Source organism: Leguminivora glycinivorella, chromosome 8 (assembly GCF_023078275.1).
Source record: "Leguminivora glycinivorella isolate SPB_JAAS2020 chromosome 8, LegGlyc_1.1, whole genome shotgun sequence".
Taxonomy (NCBI): Eukaryota; Metazoa; Arthropoda; class Insecta; order Lepidoptera; family Tortricidae; genus Leguminivora; species Leguminivora glycinivorella.
Window position 1 is genome coordinate 17,044,405 of NC_062978.1, and position 20,989 is coordinate 17,065,393.

The following is a 20,989-nucleotide window of genomic DNA, read 5'->3' on the forward strand; positions in this document are numbered from 1 at the left end:
TCTCGTATCTCACGCTGTTCCTCAAAGTTAAAACGCAGTAAGTCTATATGCATTCCATACATACTTACTACAATTTTCTTTTCATTGACAGACGAAGATACAAGTTTTTTTAAAGTAGTGACGATATGTAACTTAGAAATTGTGCCTACTCAGAAAGTCCGGCAAAAGAGAAAGGCAAGACCGGCATATGATAAACAAGGAGTTGCAAACCTTTTTTAGGCTTTATTGGAAATAAGTCGAGTGTAAACGATATCAATATATAAGTACGTTTTTGGCTTATGGTAGTTGTACCGTTTTTGATTTTAACTTCGAAATACAGTTTTGGTTTCGTATGGTGTTACTAAAATCATTCGAAAGTATTAAGTAAAAATAAAATATATGTGACATGGTTGTGAAGAATGATAAGAGGTGAACAGAAGTAAGCCTACACTGCATTATTCATCATCATATTTAAGTTGGTAGAATTATCATAACTTTGACACAAAAGTCGTCATGGGTGACATCAAATATGTTTTCGGGGGTGCTGATTTAAAAATTAAACACCACTTTGGAATCTGACATTGCTGACTGTAACTTTGACACAAAAGTGGTCATGGGTGTGATCAAACAGGTTCTCGGGGGTGGTGATTCTAATAACCATTACAGTCAAAAAACTGTTTGATGACACCCATGAAAACTTTTATGTCAATGTGACAGTCAACTATGTCAAATTCTAAATTGATCATTAATTTAATAATCCACACCAGACGACTTTTGTGTCAAAGTGACAGTCGGCAATGTCAGATTTCAAATTAGTCATTAATTTTGGAATCAGTACCCCCGAAAACCTAACTGACGACACCTATTACGACTTTTGCGTCGAAGTGACAGTCAGCAATGTCAGATTCCAGATTGTTTATTAATTTTGAAATCAGCACCTCCGAAAAGTTATTTGACAACCACGACGACTTTTTGTGTCAAAGTGACAGTCAGTAATATCATATTCCAAATTGGTCATTAATTTTGAAATCAGCACCCCTGAAAACATATTTGATAATGTCTGGGACATTGCTAAGAAATGTTACCAAACTATTTCACGTACCTAATATCCTATATATTACCTTTACTTAACAACCAAGTTTCAAAAACAAATAAGTAGTTGGATTTATATGAGCCTGTAATATCGTGACTAAATTGGACCTGAAAAGAAAAGGTTATGAACCCCATCTACGGGACATATGCCGGTCTTGCCTTATAAATGGAAAAATGCTTATATGCTTAAAATTTCAACGTTATTTTATTAATTATCTAGCATATTCTGCCCTGTTATTCGTACAATAACAATGATCATGGTTTTGGAACCTAGTCTCATATGAAATTACGCGACAACAAGCACTAGACGGTCTTCCCGTACTCACCGCGGGGGGACGGTCAACCCGCGAGCCTTAAAAATGTGATTTTTATCACTTAAAATTACCATATTTCGCCAAAATATTATAAAAGCTTTGTAAAATATAATATTTGCTATCCCATAGGACCATGCGCATTACGCCAGACTACATTAATTATAGAGTTTTATCCACTCAAACTTTATTTCAAATAAACTATGCCGGTCTTGCCCGCACTGACCTTATATATTATATTGTGTACCTACCCAGCTACCCACTGATATAGTCTGTCTGTACGGAGGGTAGGTTACTTGCAGATATGTATAACGCAAAGTGTTCCTACTTAGGTACTAAATTTTTTATAAGTACTTACATATATACCTATTTTTAGAATTATTCCTTTCATGTGCATTGGAACAATAAACCAAAGCAATTTGTGAGCTCGAAATGGAACAGAACTACGTAAGGGATGCTAATCACTTTGCTTTGTTCCGTCCGAATATTCAGCGAGCGGACTAATAGACGGTCGAGATAAATTTAAATGATTTTATGTAAGACTCTTTCCTGGGTATAATTGTTTCTGAATGTTAAAAAGGCGAGTATTTATACCAGACACAATATAAGTAACTCCGTAAAAAACAAATAAAAAAGCCTAAGAAAAAAAGTTCCCAGGAACGTACCTTTTGAGTTGGTAAAGGATATGGGTCAAATTCAAGTCAAGTGGGTGTCAAGAGATGGCAGTTATTGCAACTTGACTAAAAATTTTGTGGTAGATATCCTGGTCCTTACAATCCGATATTGATATAGAATTTCAAAAACTTTCTCGCTTTATTTTTACCTCTCACTTGTGCGTAGACAACGTACAAATCTCTCCTTAGCGATGAAACGCATCTGTCACTGCACAAAACGTTTAGTATCCGAATCGATAGCGATTGTGACCTTGGCTAGGATGACTGACTCAATGCAAAACAACAAGGGTTTACAAAACACTGAAATAAAATGTTCATGAGCAATATCACATTTTAATGGACAATTACGATAAAATCGGCGTAGTTGCTACAATTCCATAATGTTAGAATAATCGTTGAAGAAGAATGGTTTAAAATAGTACAGTCAAAGGATTTTATTTTTAGTGCCTTGTCACAGGAACCGATTTCGATGATGAGATGATTCGGGCAATCTCGTGGCTGGATAAGTCACAGATATTACATAATATATATGAATCTTTTCAAATGTTGATTATATGTATGTAGACAGTGTACAGTTGAATATCGGATAAATCTGCAATGAAATACAAATTACCACAACCCACCACAGACCACATAAACAAACTACAGATCAATATGAAAGTTGTTTATACTATTGTCACTGTAACAAGATACTTTATAAAAATAAAATAAATACTTCGACTGTACAAATAGTGGATAATAGTTACTGTTCGATTACCTACTTAAGTACATTATATTAAAGACAATAAAGAGTATTTTATAGACAATAATAGAGAAGGTATACAAATAGTTACAATTCAGGCTACAGAGAAAAATCCCCGAAATGCATAATTACTTGCCTTTGGCTAAAAAGGCTAGGTATTTAAAAACGCGACGCGATTGCCTGGTACCCTACTGCATTGGAATGCTTAATAATTGAATACAGAGATATGTATATGAAAATGTACTATGTACTCTTACTAAGACTTAGACACGCCAAAAATGTTAATCTTTATAAATAGGCATATACCTTATATTAAAATTGTTTATAATTTGATTAGTTATTTCAAATACCTAAGTAAATATTTTCTCTACAACATCAGTGGCACTGCACCGTTTTATAGTGGCTAATAAATAGATACTTAGTTAAAATTGGAAAAATATTTACGGTGCAGCTTTTGTGAATATAAAAATTATTATTTCCGTAGGTCCTATAAAATACAAGTACAAAGTATGTATCGTTAAAATTGAGTAAAGGATTTAATGATATTGTTCCCATTCGTTAGTTTTTTTTATCAATTAATTTGTTTTTGTTACTGAACATACGAATACAATATTTTTACCTAATTTGCTCATTAATTGGCACCGATTCTTGACATTAGTGACAAAGTTAAAACCAGAGAGTTATTAATTTCATCATACTTATTCTTAAACATTGGTCTAAGGTAGATCCTAATAGTTTTTGGTAAAAGCGAAACTTTAAAAGGACAATTTTACAAACATTTATTTACACAAAGGAAGAACAATTGAGTAATAGGTACAGTTAGATAAGTACAGTTAACTAATCCAATATCGACACAATCACATTATCAAAAACATGTGCATATAATAAGTAACCTTAACATATGAGCAATATGGTCGTATACACATATTTGTGATAGTTTGTATGTAAATCGATTTATCATACCTTGACTATACCGTACTCGCAAAACTATCCCCTTTTCACAAGAAGTCAAAATTAATTTGACTAAGATTAATAGAATCGCGGATCCTGTAGAAATATAAAGACTACGAGTAATAGCAAATAATAGGAACTCAAACCACCATCTATACATATAATACATGCGTTTACCAAACAGCATTGTAATATGATGATGGTAGGTATGTAAATGTATATTATTTCATGATTTCTCTATTGACAAATTCATCCTTGATGACAACAATAAACGGTTTTACGGTACATTTTGTATCAGAAGTTGTATATTAAATCACTAGCATGGTATGAGTATTCATTCAAATTTCTTATATTACCTATGTAGTTCATTTACAATAAATATTCGGAACGCTAGCGATTGTCGACGTCGTAATATAAAGTCCTTTCAGACCCTTTAGCACAACTTGCCTTGTCGCGCGCGAGTCCATGCATCAAGCGCGACTTCAAGTATGGACTCGCGCGCGACAAGGCAAGTTGTGCTAGAGGGGCAGATATCCATAGCCAAGAACCATTTATATAGACGCCGCCATGTTTAAGACAGTAGAAACAGCTTTAAAAAAGTTTATCACTGCTATAGCTTCAATTTAATATAACAACGCACACGTAGGTACCTAAGTATATAAAATATTCTCATCTTATAAACATCTAAGCAAAACTTTGCAACAGAAATCCATACAACCGGTATTACTATCAAAATAGATAATTATCCACATACGTGCGGTATAGTAGAACTTATCACCGCTTTATTCAGCTTGACACTTAGGTACTCTTTCTTTTAGCAAGAAACAAGTCTTTTAGCAAGAAACAAGAAAAGATACATATTCAAAATCGCAAGTAAATGCTTCTGTTAAAGAGTCTGTATTTGAAGCAGCGAGGTTACATGTCGCTTTCGAGCAGGCCCGGCCGGCGCGGCGTCTCCTCACAATCTATCAACTCTATTTCTTCAATCTGCTGGGATACGCTGGGAACGCTCTCACCAAAGGCACGGGCCAATCCATTTTTGTTGGGTTTCTTGCCGACCTTAGGATGTTCGTCTAGTTTGAGTACCTCAACCGTGACGCCGGTTTCGTCGCGATCGACCGCCGTCCGGCAGGGGCGGCGGCCGGGCTCCTGTCAAGTGTCCTCCTCGTCGTCACCTTCGAGGCTCTTTTCAGCGAGCCGGAAGCTTTCGAGGAACTCGTTAAGGTCGACGAGGCCATCTTTATTAATGTCCATCAGGCGGCAGATGTCCACTAGCTGCTCTTGCGTCATCGGGTTCGGCATGTATTTACCGAGGAGCTGACACGCTTCCGAGAACTCCTCAAGAGTTATGTAGCCTGACCATGAAACAATAAAAATAATAGTTTTTAGAAACTATAACTTACTGATAGGAGTTCGAGAAGGAAGAAGAAAAATATAATTGTAGTGAAACAAGATTCACTAATGCACAAGCTTCTTTAAAAATGTATCCTACTCCGGGCGCGAACTACGATACCTATAAGTATCGTTCGTCAACCTCAGCTACCGAATATTTTTATACCTACAATCGATGAAGCAATAAACAGACTTGTTCGAAAGTAAGTGGGCTTGTGGGTTGACTTTGATTGATTGCAGAGTGACGGAATACAAACCTGAGTTATCCTTGTCTAAGATTTTAAAAATAGCTTCTAAACTTGTTTTGTTTTTGTAAAGAGTGCCCACAACCGTCTGGGTGTCTGCTTTACGTGCCAGTTTCTGAAACACAATATACACTTTCAGTAAATAATGTGTATATAACAATGTGATATGATGTGATGTGACAATGTAATGTGTCAAAAGAAGAGGTACCTAATAAGTGAATAAACACAACCAAACTGAGCTAGTTTTTGGTCGAGAGATGTTTCCAATACTCGTACCTATTGTGACAAAGACTGTTTAGATTAAATATGTAATCAACATTCCTTACAAATCCTAAACTCTCCTTCACGATCATATTTTTAAAGACTGCATTGTTATCCTGTTTTTGACATTTGTGAGTTTTGGAACTTTCGGAAGTAACACATCAAAATAAAATAAATGAAGGCGGTTAGGAACCAGTTATGTAAAAATGTACATGAAAAGACAAAATGAAATAATTGACATACGTTAGCAGTGAGCTCGAAGGTGTCCATGTAGCGCACGCGTCGCGTGTCGGGGTCGGTGCGCACGAGCTTGTCCTTGAGCATGCGCCACGGCAGCCCGAGGTGGGTCGTCTCCTCCATGGCCGCGCACCAGTCGCTGATGGGGATGTATCCTGTGGACAGAGCCACAGAATCAACCACATTTTGCTAGAATATGAAGATACGTGACAATCCCTGAGTAATATAACGATAAGCACATTAAACATAAATAAGCAATTAGGTAATTAGGTAGGATAGGCATGATAGTTATAGTCCCTAGATACTAGATAGGCCTTATGTTGATTTAGATACCCGAACGTACCATCGACCGTCGGCATGAAAACCGCCTTACGTTTCATCAAAGAGAATATTAACATCGATAACACTTGAATTGATGAGCACAGATAGGATTGTTGTAGATCGCTAGGCGGAGATTCCAATTTGATAATACTTAGGTTTATTAACTGACCCATATTTCACACATGCTAATAAGATTGAGGTCGTCCAGGTTGACTGAATTTACAAAGTTTTTCCCTCAATTTCCAAACTTGATGAACTATGAACTATTCGAAACTGAGTCTAAAAACTAAATAATGCACAATGTTAGTTATGTTATCTTGCATTTTAAAGACAGCGGAGAAATAAAGTTTTCGAACGAACATGAAAAACTTAGTAAGTACATAAGTTATTTGTATAGTCAAGTACCGTCTAGCCAATTAGCTTTTGCTATGAATTTGTGTAGTTGGTAACTTTTCGTGAGTAACAAGAAAAGCTATCCGAGAAGTATAGACCGATGACTAATGAGTTTTTTTTCACATTCTTATTCGCTTTGTGTAACTTTGGTCATTTCCTAGCTCTCACTTTTCTTGTAGAATAGCTAAAGCAAAGAAAGCCACGTTCGTAATTGGGTCAAAACTAGTTTAGTTGTCTTGTGTTTTTTGGTTTCCAATAAAGGAGACTGAAAGGAGCTTTTTGTGAAGGGTGAAATTTAGTTTTTACTTTACCACAGAGAAATGTGAGTGTCACGTCAAACGTCGTGTAAAACGTCCCACTTTGTCGATTACCATTAAGGCGAGATTTACTTTTTTTTTATGGGATAGGAGGCAAACGAGCAGACAGGTCGCTTGATGGTAAGCGATCACCGATATCTTTATAGGCATAAACTGACAAAGCAGCTTTATAGCAATCGACAAAGTGGGACGTTTTGCCGTGCACACCCACAAATATACTAAATATATACGTACAAGCGTGACAGAGTAGTCAGAAATTATTTTAGGAAAATACTACTGTCCCTATCGTATTTGAATAGAATGACATGAAATTATTTTCTTTTAGCAATTCCTTTGAAAAATATTCAAGTCCATAGGGATATGCAGTTGCATTAAACTGGTATTGTAGTAAAGTTATAAATGTGTGTTTTAATAAAGTTAAGTGCTAAGGATAGTCGATGAAGGCTTTTAGCTACTAAAGCGATTATCTACAATTTCTATTTCTACGAAGGCGAGAAATAAGTTTAATTAACACCACTGGCGCAGTGCAATTACGTACAGTCAGCTGAAGATAAAAGGTAACCCGCCCTTCCCAAGCTGTATAAAAGTGTGTGTGAAACAGCGTTAACCCAACATAAGATGAAGATAAGATTATCTTGGCAATAGCTTGCACAAGTCACAACGGACATGTCAGCTGCGTACAAAATACTTGCATGCCAGTCTATTTGTCAGTAGGTACTCGTAATTTTGTATGTAGCTGGGCATGCCAGTTGTGCAGGCTATTGACATTTTAAAGGAGCAATTATTTTAATATTGATATATTCCGGTAATGTCAGAAATAGTTTTGATGATATATTATTAGTTATAATGTGTGGGTTTTCGGACAAGAATAATCAATCTAATTACGCTACGGAAAATGCGAGTTCTTTTCATAATGTTTTTAAGCAAAGCTCGAGTTATTAATTCTATATTGAAGTTGTACATAGTCGCAATGCCTGTGGTTCATAAAGCCCACAAATCACCCAACGACCCTCACGTAGGTGGAATTTCAATAAGGAATAATTTATAAATAAGTACATACTCGTAAACCCAGTCAATCCTACAAAAATACCTATACCTAATTCACTTGTGTCCCTAGAAAACTTTTTTTTCTTTGCAAAAAAAGATCTCACTCATGGCCATAACAATAAATATTAAACAGTAGGTAGTTATTTGTTTTACAAGGGGGCAAAGTTGCTGTTTAACCGCACATGCCAATATTGATATAGATACCCGAGCAAGCGAAATATTCCAATATTGAACCGCAAGCGTAGCGAGTGGTTCAGAATGTGGAAGCTTGAGCATTGTGAGAGTTTCAAGTTCAAGGCACGTAGGTTAAATAGCTGCCACAGAGTGAAACACAAAATTTTCCAACACGAGGAAAACATTTCTTTAAGGTCAGTCGGGGCAATAGTAACTGCGGGGAATTGTTGCTAATCGAAATATCTTCCATATTTTACATCATTTACTGTATGTCCAGTCCAGATAGTGTATTAAGCTCTTTCATCATTGTTTCGTAGATGGTATTGATAGACCTACTTAATGATCTCTGATCTACACGACCATGTATTAGTTTTCGACGCTGTGTGTCGAGTCGAAGTCACTTTCGACATATATTCTTTGGTTTCGACGAAATTGGTTGTATGCGCGTGAGAGACTGCCTCTCAAACATTCCATAAAAATATGGTTTTAATGTGATTTAACATTTTTTTCTACAGTTAATTGCATAATTATAAACTATTTTATATTTTTATGTCCTTCAATCTTCTGATTTTCATGTTTTAATAGTATTTAAGCGATAGCGGGACTATTTACCCGCTCAAATTGCGATGGAGGCTAATTTCGACTATTTGGTAGTCTTAATTGCCCCGCCATATTTTATATGAAAATCAACAACTAGTGATGTGCTCGAGGTTTTGTACCGATATTAGTACCTCATTTAGTGATACTGGCTCTGGAAAGGGCTATACTTTTATTTTATTGAACCACATGATATCCGGTTTACCAGTGTAGGTTAACTGTAACGAAACTTATTATCAATAGTTGGAATTCCCCCTCGGCGGGATGATTATATAACTATTTCTACTATCTCTTATAAAAATCGCATTTTAAAGTATACGGAATCTATGTTTTGACAACTAATCTACAGTATAAAGGCAATCAATTTTCAGTAAAATTACCGTAATTTTCAGTAAAACTATTTACTAAGTTTTAGGCAGTCAAAGTTTTACTTTATATTTTAGTAGTCGCAATTAACCCCTTGACCTTATTTCAAAATCATCATTTAAACATCAATGTAGTTTTGGGTCACAAGTAAAATTTTGTACGAATAAAAATGCAACTATCATTTGTTTTTGAAGTATAAGGAGATCCTTCACCAGTTCGCACTGTGAAAAATATTTTTTCCCTCACTAGCTCGGAAACACGTGTTTTGTCCTTTAATACCAGCGGGTAAAAGCGCATTTTATCCACTAGTGGACAAAGTAATTTGACCTCGAAAATAGTCATTTTTTCTGCTTTAAAATTGATAAAAGTGAGTGAATCTAGTGATGACGATGATTTACCACCTGTGGAACTACTGGAAGCAGTGATAAACGCATTTTTTCCGTTGTACTTTCCTCGCTATAGTGAGGGGAAAAGTTTTGTGTTACACTCGGGTGCAAATGTATTTTACTTCTCGTGTGTTAAAAAACTCGCAAGTTCAGGATTCTATTCTCGAACCACTCGCTTCGCTCGTGGTTCAACTATAGAATCCTTTCACTTGCTCGTTTTTAAATTTCACACTCGGCATTAAAATACAACTTTGCACCCTTGTATAACAAATAACTATTATTACTAATAAATAGAGGTATAAGTACCTACATTGTACAAACTCATTCAATGGATTAAATCTACAAGATTCGTGTTCGAGATGAATTCCACGTGAGTTACCTACCGATAATGCAATTTGTTAGAAATCCGGTCGGAGTTAAATTAACTTGTCTCGACAAAGACTTGCCTTTGCGTGTCGTCTGTTTGAACAGTTACCAGGAAGCTTTGGCACACTTTACAAGCCGTGAGGCCAATTCGAAAGTGTACTGACGAGAATCCGATATACTCGTAAGAATCGTAGTGGAAGAAGTTAGCTGTTATTCGCGCAGGCCTAGAGCCACCGATGTACAAATGGTATCTTAAACGTATTGCATATTGCAGTGGCAAGTACCGTGTGGTACTCACATCTCAGAAGCGTACCTATTCGTATACGGCAGTACTAACACTAGACACTTTGTCATTACTGTGTTAGTGAACGTTGTAGCCGTACAGGTCGCTTTGTGCACAGACCAAACTGTTTGTTCACTCACTGTTAAATTAATTAATTTGGTGCGTTCAATCAGTTGAATGTTCCTTATTAACAAACTCGAAGATTTCGACTGAGGTGGAGGACTGGAAACTTTTGTTGTTTTTGCACTTCAGTTAGGTATTATGGAGTTTTAGTGACCCGTGTATTGACAGTTGATAGGTACTTAAGAATTTCAGCACCTCGTTTCCTCCGGTGCGTTACGACGAAGAAGTACAGACTGCGAGATAAGAGTTCAATCGTGACGCGGGCGACAGAGTGTCACTGCAATATCACAATTTCATTTTCGTTCAACCTCGCTAAGAGCACCTGTAAAGCTTAAGCAGTTTCATTTACGTGATCTGCTTATCTCTTTTGAGTATACACGCATACGTTTATATATGTGTGTGTGTGCGTGTGCGTGCGTGTGTGTGTGTGTGTGTGTGTGTGTGTGTGTGTGTGTGTGTGTTTGTGTGTGTGTGTGTGTGTGTGTGTGTGTGTGTGTGTGTGTGTGTGTGTGTGTGTGTGTGTGTGTGTGTGTGTGTGCGTGTGTGTGTGTGTGTGTGTGTGTGTGTGCGAGTAAGTGGCGAGCGATCGACTATTTTTTAACTCAAGCAGGGGCGGCTCACTCTGCGATTCTATCGCCGCGCTACAAGTAAGTACATGCTGGCGGCCGCGAGATCGCGGCCTAATCAGGGGTGGCGCGCGTTCTCACGGAACGCACGTTCGCACTTTCTATTGTTACTTTACGTCGTGAGTTTTTTTGAGGTTCATATGCGATGTTCGCGTGTGGAATGGCTAATAATGCCTAGTAAAATAGTCATCATGAATAAAATAGGACAATCTTACACAGATCTCAGTCCCACGGAAAAGTTCAATAAGGCTTGTGATGTTGGGACTTAAACAAAAATATAAAAATACTGTATGTAGAAAGTACCAAAGACTTGAATATATTTATAACATTTTATCTGAGTATTAATTCGTTTTAATCCATAAGCAACCCTATCGTCCGACGCTGCGCACGTGCGGCTCGTTTCTTTGTTAGAAATTTGTAGGCATTTAAAAGGGCGGCATTTCGTGAACATCAAAGCAGTGGGCCTTCTGTACTTGTACTATTATATATTCTGTGACTCAAGAAACAAACAAGAGCACGGGACCATAGTGGTTTCGTGTCCGTAAAAAGAGTTTGTGTACGCGCCCTGGTGCTAGACGATTCCAGCCACAACGCTGCCGCTGCGGTCGATCGAGCAATGGCTGAACCGTGAAAGCCTATCAACACCGAAATTGCCTTATTTCGTAGGTCGGTCGCGTGCCCGCGGTATGATAACACACCTAATCAATTAGAGCCCCACACACCTAGGTAGAACGCCTCGATCGCTCCATCACAGGCTTTATTACATTTTGATACGTATAATTATTTTAGCCTTGTATAAGTCGTCCAAAACCCTCCATAAGGTCAGTGTGGGGAAGACCGTCTACCCGGAAAGACCGTCTATTGACTATAACTTTTGTGTTTATATATCTACGCCTCCCACACCTCCGAAGGTATAGCAGTTTTTCATCCTCAAGCCATTGGTCTTCAGTACATATCCCTAGGACGAACACTAGTTAACAATAATCTTGATTTGTGTTTCGAACTCGAACATCGAGTTCAACATGGTTCCGCAAAAAATTAAAATCAAATAGAAGCAGTCGGAATATTTGTATATTGTATATGTAACGTAGTCATTTAATAACCGTTCTTTCTGACTAGTACTATTAATTTACTCAAAACGCGCTCAATTTCTAGTTTTATGTTCTGAAATATGTAACTTAGAAATTGTGCCTACTCAGAAAGTCCGGCATAAAAGAGAAAGGCAAGACCGGCATATGATAAACAAGGAGTTACCAACATTTTTTAGGCTTTATTGGAAATAAGTAGAGTGTAAATGATATCAATATATAAGTACGTTTTTGGCTTATGATAGTTGTACCGTTTTTGATTTTAACTTCGAAATACAGTTTTGGTAATGATTCGTATTGTGTTACTAAAATCATTCGAAAGTATTAAGTAAAAATAAAATACATGTGACATGGTTGTGAAGAATGATAAGAGGTGAACAAAAGTAAGCTGCATTATTCATCATCATATTTAATTAAGTATATGTAGATTTTAATATTTCAAAAAAGAGTAGGGTTTCAAGTTGGTTATTATTTTTAACCGACTTCAAAAAAGGAGGAGGTTCTCAATTCGACTGAATGTTTTTTTTTTTTTTTTTTTTTTGTATGTATGTTATTCGATATCTCCGAGAATCGTGGACCGATTTTCAAAATTTTTTTTTTTGATCGAACCGGTATAACCCCGAGATGGTCCCATTGGCACCAAGTCAGGGTCTGATGATGGGATCCTGGAGAAATCGAGGGAACTCTTCAAATGTTATAGGCACATGTAATGTTTTTAGTCTATTTTTCAAAGGTACACCAGTATTTACGTCTGATGGTAATAATTTTATGTGGCTGAGCTGATGATGGAAGGTCAACTCCTCAATGGTTAGGAGTTAAAGGATAATTCTTTCACTACTGTACATGTATTCGGACTGATACATATAATATCACTAGGAACCACTAAAAATCAACAAATAAATAAACTTTTTAACAAAAAATAAAACCGCCTTCAAAAAAAGCGCGTTACAAAACACGGAGAAACTAAAAAGCCAAAAATAATAAACCTTTCAATTCAGATTTCTTATCGTATTGCAATAAGCTAAACATCCAAATTATAAACAAATCAATTATTTTTGGAGTCGGTACCAGCCTGTGTATGGTTGGGTGGGGCAAACAGGCAATAGCAAGGCGACGAACAGGTCTGGTACCGACTACAAAAATAATTGATTTGTTTATAATTTGGATCTTTAGCTTATTGCAATACGATAAGAAATCTGAATTGAAAGGTTTATTATTTTTGGCTTTTTAGTTTCTCCGTGTTTTTATAATCAGCATTACCCAACAGGGACCGTATGGATACCCTTAAAAACGGTGTTGACCGACTATTTTACGGCTACCCGACCGTTAATTGACACTGCTGACTGTCACTTTGACACAAAAGTCGTCATGGGTGTCATCAAATATGTTTTCGGGGGTGCTGATTTAAATTTTTTTTTATTATTATTATAAATGGGCTTAACTCTTGGCCACAGACCAGCCAAAGGCAAAGACGTGGCCTACAGTGGAGTGAGCTCGCCCAGAAGATGCCTGTTCACTCTTGATTTGAAGGTTGCCGGGTTATATGAGATCGTAAATATAGCCGCCTGGTATGAATTAAATACCATTTTGGAATCTGACATTGCTGACTGTCACTTTGACACAAAAGAGGTCATGGGTGTGGTCAAATAGGTTCTCGGGGGTGATGATTCCAAAATTAATAATCAATCTGGAATTTGACATTGCTGACTGTCACTTGACACAAAAGTCGTCATGAGTGTCGTCAAATAGGTAGGTTTCCGGGGGTGCCAAAATTAATGACCAATTGGAAATCTGACATTCCTGACTGTCATTTTGGCATAAAAGTCGTCATGGGTGTCGTCAAATATGTTTTCAGGGGGGCTGATTTCAAAATTAATGACCAATTTGGAATCTGACGTTGTTGACTGTCACTTTGACACAAAAGACATCATGGGTGTCGCCAAATAGATTCTCAGGGGTGCTGATACCAAAATTAATAACCAATTTAGAATTGGATTGTGCTGGCTGTCATTTTGACACAAAATTCGCCATGAGTGTCATTAGTCGGTTTTCGGGGTGCTGATTTAAAAATTAAAGACCACTTTGGAATCTGACATTGCTGACTGTCACTTTGACACAAAAGTGGTCATGGGTTTGGTCAAACAGGTTCTCGGGTGTGCTGGTAGTGACTACAGCAAAACCCAGACATTGCTAAGAAATGTTACCAAACTAATTCACGTACTACCTTTACTTAATAGCAAAGTTTCAAAAACAAATAAGTAGTTGGATTTATATGAGCCTGTAATATCGTGACTAAATTGGACCTGAAAAGAAAAGGTTATGAACCCCATCTACGGGACATATGTCTTGCCTTATAAATGGAAAAATGCTTATATGTTTAAAATTGCAACGTTATTTTATTAATTATCTAGCACATTCTGCCCTCTTATTACGTAAAATAACAATGATCATGGTTTTGGAATCTAGTCTCATATGAAATTACGCGACAACAAGCACTAGACGGTCTTCCCGTACTCACCGCGGGGGGACGGTCAACCCGCCGAGCCTTAATGTGATTTTTATGACTTAAAATTACCTTATTTCGCCAAAATACTATAAAAGCTTTGTAAAATATAATATTTGCTATCCCATAGGACCATGCGCATTACGCCAGACTAAATTAATTATAGAGTTTTATCCACTCAAACTTTATTTCAAATAAACTATGCCGGTCTTGCCCGCACTGACCTTAGTGCTTTTTTACCGAAAATATATCTAGCTAATCAAAGCTTTTTGCATGTGACCACGCTTGACTCATGATGGGGTTCTTTTGAGGCTTTTGAAAAAGTGAATGGTGCAAGTGTTTATTTTCAAAGTCAAATACCTAAGCAATTCTAACATTTACTTTAGTATAATCCGTTAAGCTGCTACATCTCACCGCTTTGTCCCACGTCCATACTGAGGAAGTAAGCTTTGAGCGGCCCCCGCGAGGCATTGGCCCATGATGTGTAGCTTGCGCATGGCCGACACGCTGCCGGAACGTCAACCGGCATGTGCACGACACGGCAGCTGTCTACTGCATCCGCTCGAGCGATTAGTTTCAAAGCTTCAAGTCTACGCCGTTGTTGGATTCAGGCAACAGATGCTGCCAAACAAGTGACTACATCTTACCGCTTTGCTCCACATCCATACTGCGGAAGTAGGCCTCGAGCGGCCTCCGCGAGGCCATAATGATGTTGTGCAGCTCCCGCATGGCTGAGGATTCGACGAGGCCGACACGCTGCCGGAACGTGAGACGGCGCGTGCGCGACACGGCAGCTGTGTACTGGACGAACTGCCGCTCGAGCGAGTTGCCACAGAGCTTCAAGTAGGCACCCTTGTTGGACCCCAACTCGTAGTAGTTGGATGCGGAGAAGATTGTGATAACCTGTCGATAAAAGTACAATAGGATTTAATATCAGACGACGCAACGGAGCCACGCTGTTACGTCGTCGCCTAAATAGAATATTGTTTTTTTTTTTCTCTCTGTTTTGTATTGTCTTTTTTACTTTCAGTTTCACAGTGCCTTAGTTTTTACTGTTATGCTGTGTAACTTATTTGAATAATAAATAAATAAATATTATAGCGCCGTATTTAGTGCGGTAAAATAAGTTGAGTGGGCGATGAAAACTAAGAGGCACCTCTGGATGAGACTATACTCTGTACTTATTTGTAATAAAATTTTCAAACAAAAAAACCCCGACCGATTGGTGGACCGATTTCGATATATTTCTGAAGTAGTTTAAGTATCCTCTGAGGGTAGATTTTGTTTGTACACGCGCTTAGTCCTGTTTCTCAACTTGAACGTTTACAGACAATTCTGTAAGATGATCGAGAAAAAATAAACAATATTCGGTTCTACAACCGGAAACTTTTTATTTATTTAACTACACGCGAATCGCAAGAAATGTGGGACGAGCAGATGCCTCTGCTCGCCGAAAAAGTAGCAGAAAAAATGATAAGCCAAACTACTTATAATATGTACATATACACACGTCATTTTTAGAGATAACTGCAGCGACTTCACGCCTAAAATGTTGAACAGTAAGAGTCAATTACATGGAATAGAAGTAATAGTATTTTTATGTATACTCTTCCGGGATGGATATATGTAGTACTATACAAATATGTATATGTATACGAAGACTTCCGTTCAGACCGGAATATACGGAAGGGAAATTCAATTAAGGCTGGTTACTCTGTTGCGTCATATTTCAAAAACGTACCAGAGAAAAATCTGGGACAGTAGAATTTTCCACACGAGGTACTGGCGATGCTGCATTTACGTTATTTGGTCAATTTGTTTTAGGTACGCATAGGTTTTAAAAGTAATGATGCTAATAAGGTACTACAAGTAGGTACAGGCTGGTAGAGATTTAAACATTAAATACATAGCTGGATGCTGATCATTAATAGCCATAGACCGGGTATTATCATAACACTGTTCGTTTGTACTGACCCTGAGAATATATTACGAAAAGATTTAGACTACTATTGTGCCACTAATAAAGGTTCCATAACAGTGTAAACCTTAAAAACCGATGAAAATGAGGACAACAACGAATAACGTCCAAATACACGTGAAAGTCAGGAGTGGAAAAAACAGTAATGAATTATGACGACACTAAACTTGGTTAGTCCTAAATTAAATAGTCCATTAGACGGTTTGTAAGACGAGTCACGTACGTTTAATTTCTAATAGACATTCCTTACCGTTCCATAAGGTCGCGGACTGCACATATGCGGCGGTGACCTGTCGCTAGTACGACCTAGATGTGGCATTCATATGTCTCTGCACTGCAGGTGCATTGCTGTTACTGCTGCAGCGACGTTGACCTGTCTAACCCGTCGGCCAACGACAAGTAACCGCTGTGCTCTATCACTTTTCCGTTCTGCTTTCACGAGACAGTGACAGTTGCGTTTTACCCTGCCTACTTACTACAATCATTTAATTGATGAACATTCGTGAAAATATGAAGTTAATTTCAACGGTAGGTAGGTACACGCTGCGAGTAGTACGCGTAACTTTGATTGCAACTGCAGTGTAAATGTTGAAAAGTTACCCAATCGAGCGAGCTCATTTATCTTACCCTCGTAAAATATGTGATGTGACGGATTGACGTTCTACGCAACAACAACGCAGCAAAAAGAGCAACACATTTCATTTCAAGGAAATATATTGGGTTGGCACAAAAGTAATGAGACACTTGGTTTACGTTTTATATTTTTTATTATTATTACAATACAAAAAGCTTAGTCGATGATGTAATCACCATTAGCATCTATGACTTCTTGCCAACGATCCGGCAAAGTTTGGATGCCTTTCGCCCAGAACTCTGATGGCTGTGCCTCGAAAAAGTTGTTCAACTCCACCTGTACATCATGGAAATCATTGAATTGTTTACCCCGCAAATGTTTCAGGGCTCTAAACAAATGAAAGTCTGATGGTGCGAAGTCTGGAGAATAAGGTGGGTGGGGTATCGTCTCCCAGCCCAAGTTCTGCAGCTGTTGGCGAACGGTAGATGCGACATGAGGTCGAGCGTTATCATGTAGTAAAATTACAGTGGCTCGTCTTCGTCGTTTTTTCTTGATAGCAGAAGATAGTTCGGTGAGATGTGTTGAATATTTGTTAGCGTTTACAGTTTCATTGTGTAATAGTTCATGAAACAGCATGCCTTGCGAGTCCCAGAAACAACAAAGCAAAACTTTTAAGCGGTTCTTTTGACTCAGCTTCGGTTGAGTTGGTGGCGTTTCTTCTCAAGGCAGCTAAAAAGCACGACGTGTATCGTTCTCATAATAAATCCATGATTCATCTCCCGTAACCAGATCAGTCAAAAACTCTTTACGTCGGGGTCGCAGCAAAAGTGATTGAGAGATGGCGACACGGACTGCACGACTGGCGTCGGTAAGGATGTGCGGTACCCATCTAGCCAAAACTTTTCGATACCCAAGCTCATGCAGATGGTATTCCACAGCGTGGTGACTGCAGTTAAGTGCTTCCGCTAATTCACGAGTAGTAGCATCAGGATTCGACTGTAGTTCGCGGCGTAAATCGTCATCATTGAATGCAGGTGGTCGCCCTGAGCGTGACTGACTTTCAAGGCTCCTGTCTCCTGATTTAAAACGGTCAAACCATCTGGACACCGTGGCATGGCTTGTACTTCCAGCGCCCAATGCAGTATTGATATTGCCAGCCGCAGCCCGCGCACTGTGGCCTAACAAGTACTCGTATATATAAGTAAAGTGTTCGAACTTGTCGCTCGTCCATTTTATTTCAATCTAACTAAACCAATCACGAGGGCGGCTTTATATACCCTCACATTAGAAGCACCTAGAATGTTCTACAACATACTAGAATATTATCGAAAACAATTAACTTAAGAAAGGAAATGTATAGAGTTTTGTAGAGTGTGTCATTACTTTTGTGCCAACCCAATACCTACTACATACCAGTCGTTTCTCGCTGTAACCCGAGAATTATAAATAGGGACAAACCTGAATTGACGCATACAATTACAATAGTGAGACTATTTATGCGATTGCTTAGTTATTTGCGCTGTAGTAGATCTTCAATTATAGACACATGCACGCACCTAATTTTATTGAATTTTCGTCTTATTTATGAGGTTCTTCATAATGAGAACTCAAATAATCTGTTATAAAATTATGATATATTCGAGTATGTACTTGTATTCCTCATTACGAATATGCGACAGGCACATTATAAAATATGTGGCTTTCATCAGCATTGGAATGATTCAAAAGAAAATGGAAATGACATAGCGTATATTCTAAGGCAATTGTTAATATTACTTGCAAAGTACCCGCCTCCGATGACAATTATCAGTGTTACTGGCAACCCAAGGTAACAGTGACTATTCAGAGGTCACCCTATACCGGCAGGCCAGAGGCAAATGCTCGGAAAGTAAACGGAGCTATCCCACTGAAGGGCTTCTCTGAGATTGTAGAACCTCTTCAAAATAACAAGCTTATCTGTATTACTTACGTTGCTTAAATATTACATAAAAGGACTCAAGATACAATAATTGGTTCACGTATAGCATCTCATTAGTGTCGCGTTACTGATTCGTTATGACAAACAAGCATGCGGCGCCCGATGTTATCAAAGCATCTCAGTATTCAGAAGGCTTTAGTTAGGGGCTTGCAACTCCACTGAAGTTACGCGCAAATTACTGAATTTATACTCTATGATATACACATTATATCTACATAATTAATAATTATACATAATTATAAACTGAAATAGATGTCATACACGAAAGAAAAAACGACAAGGGCCACCCGCCTAGCTGCGTAAGCTGAAGACCCGGGTTCGATTCCCGGCTCGGCCACCGGTGGCAATTGTCGTTTTTTCTTTCGTGTATGATATCTATTTTAGTTTATAATTTATATATAGTAGTGTGACTACTTGAAAAACAACAAATCAAAAAAATATTTAAAAAAACAATTAGATTTGTTCCCTAGTTGAATTCTACCTACATAATCTTACAACATAATCTACAAGTCTACAATTCAATGAAAAGTTAGGTTATACCTATTTACTTTTGTGGGAAAAAGGTTACCACAATATTGTTAAGCTTATAAATATAAAATTCATATTTAAAAAACAGATTTTTCAAAAATCTTACTCACCTTTGACACCACCTAGAATATAAATAAGTACCTATAACACTAGGTAGGTGAAGTCGAGGTAATTTTGGCCCTATTGTTTACATGGTTAATTGGTTAGGCCGATATAATCTGTATGTAATCACGTTAATCAGCCAAAACATACCTACGTTCCCATGCATTATGGCTTGCACTCGCGGCTTCATATCAAGAAGCTACATTGTGTTCTTCTGCAAGATGGCCGTCATCACACCGAAGTACCTACGTAGGTACACTACGCAGGAGGGAAGAAAACTCAGTTTGATCCCTTTTAGTAAAGAAAAGTCCTGTTTTCGAATATGTGATGTAAATAATTCCATTTTCAAAAGGATCTTATATCATAAATGTGACAAAACTCACGTTTCCATTATGCAACAACTCGTACCCGCCGGGCTTGCATTCGTGGCTGCGTATCAAGAAGCTAAGTTTATTTTTCTGCAGGAACGCCGTCGTCACATCGGGACCGAAGTACGTGCCGGCGCCGCGAAGCGCGTTGGCTACGCAGCCGCCCACGGCCTGCGGGTCTGACCAGAGGATGTCGAAAACCTGAAAATTACGTAATAGATTAGTTTCGTGGAAGATTTTTTTCAAGATTGCAATCGATTTTACTTGTCAAGAGAAGATATAGAATATTTTATTTATGTAGTATAGGAATTACTATGAACTGTTAGAAATAAAATCCCATCAATGACCGAAATGAACTGAATCTTTCCGTGGTCTGAGAATCGGTCTTTGCTCATTTAGTTCAGTATAGGATCGGCGAGCGCGAGCGGTTTGGATCGAGAACGAATGTGTGACTGCGCCGACCGAGAGCGAGAGCTACTTAGCAGAGCAACAAAAAAAGTCAAGTTTTCATATTAAACTTCTGTTACTTACAACCTTTCGGCCCGGAATGTTACTATCTGTGGACTATTCGTATCATTTTGACACTATTCGGTCCCATTCGTTCTGATCTTTCCGACCGCAGTGGTCGCTGGTCTGGCTGAACTAAATGAGCAAAAGACCTAAAAGAGCGAACTAGTTCATGGGAGCGATTGAACGAGATCGGAGCGCTCCGATCAACGAACGAAACGACACAAGCCTACCAGATATAAAAATACTTATCTTGGTAAGAGATCCTTGAGAGTGGTGAATTAATTTGGATTTTTCACAGCTCTTAGTATTTTTCTCGTATTGGAAGGTTCTTATTGAATACGAATATTAAAGATCTCCTTGGTAACATGATATTGATATGATATTATTGATTTTACATTTTACATATACGAGCGTGAGCTAATTTAGCGTTCATTGCTCATAGAAATCAGATACCATAAAATGTAAATCAAACCATGG

General features: G+C 38.0%; 1 protein-coding gene across 2 annotated transcripts in view; it reads right to left on the reverse strand.

Annotated features, from left to right (window-relative positions):
* Window positions 1-2,375: 2,375 nt before the first annotated feature.
* Window positions 2,376-20,989, reverse strand: part of LOC125228607 (serine/threonine-protein phosphatase rdgC) — a 158,190-nt gene continuing 139,576 nt past the window's right edge. For both annotated transcript variants that reach the window (XM_048133246.1, XM_048133245.1), the window contains exons 11-15: window positions 20,018-20,203; window positions 15,122-15,377; window positions 5,891-6,039; window positions 5,399-5,501; window positions 2,376-5,104 (exon numbers count right to left, since the gene is read on the reverse strand). In XM_048133246.1, coding sequence (XP_047989203.1) covers window positions 4,902-5,104; window positions 5,399-5,501; window positions 5,891-6,039; window positions 15,122-15,377; window positions 20,018-20,203 — 897 coding nt within the window. In that variant the 3' untranslated portion in view covers window positions 2,376-4,901. The remainder of the gene's footprint in view (window positions 5,105-5,398; window positions 5,502-5,890; window positions 6,040-15,121; window positions 15,378-20,017; window positions 20,204-20,989) is intronic.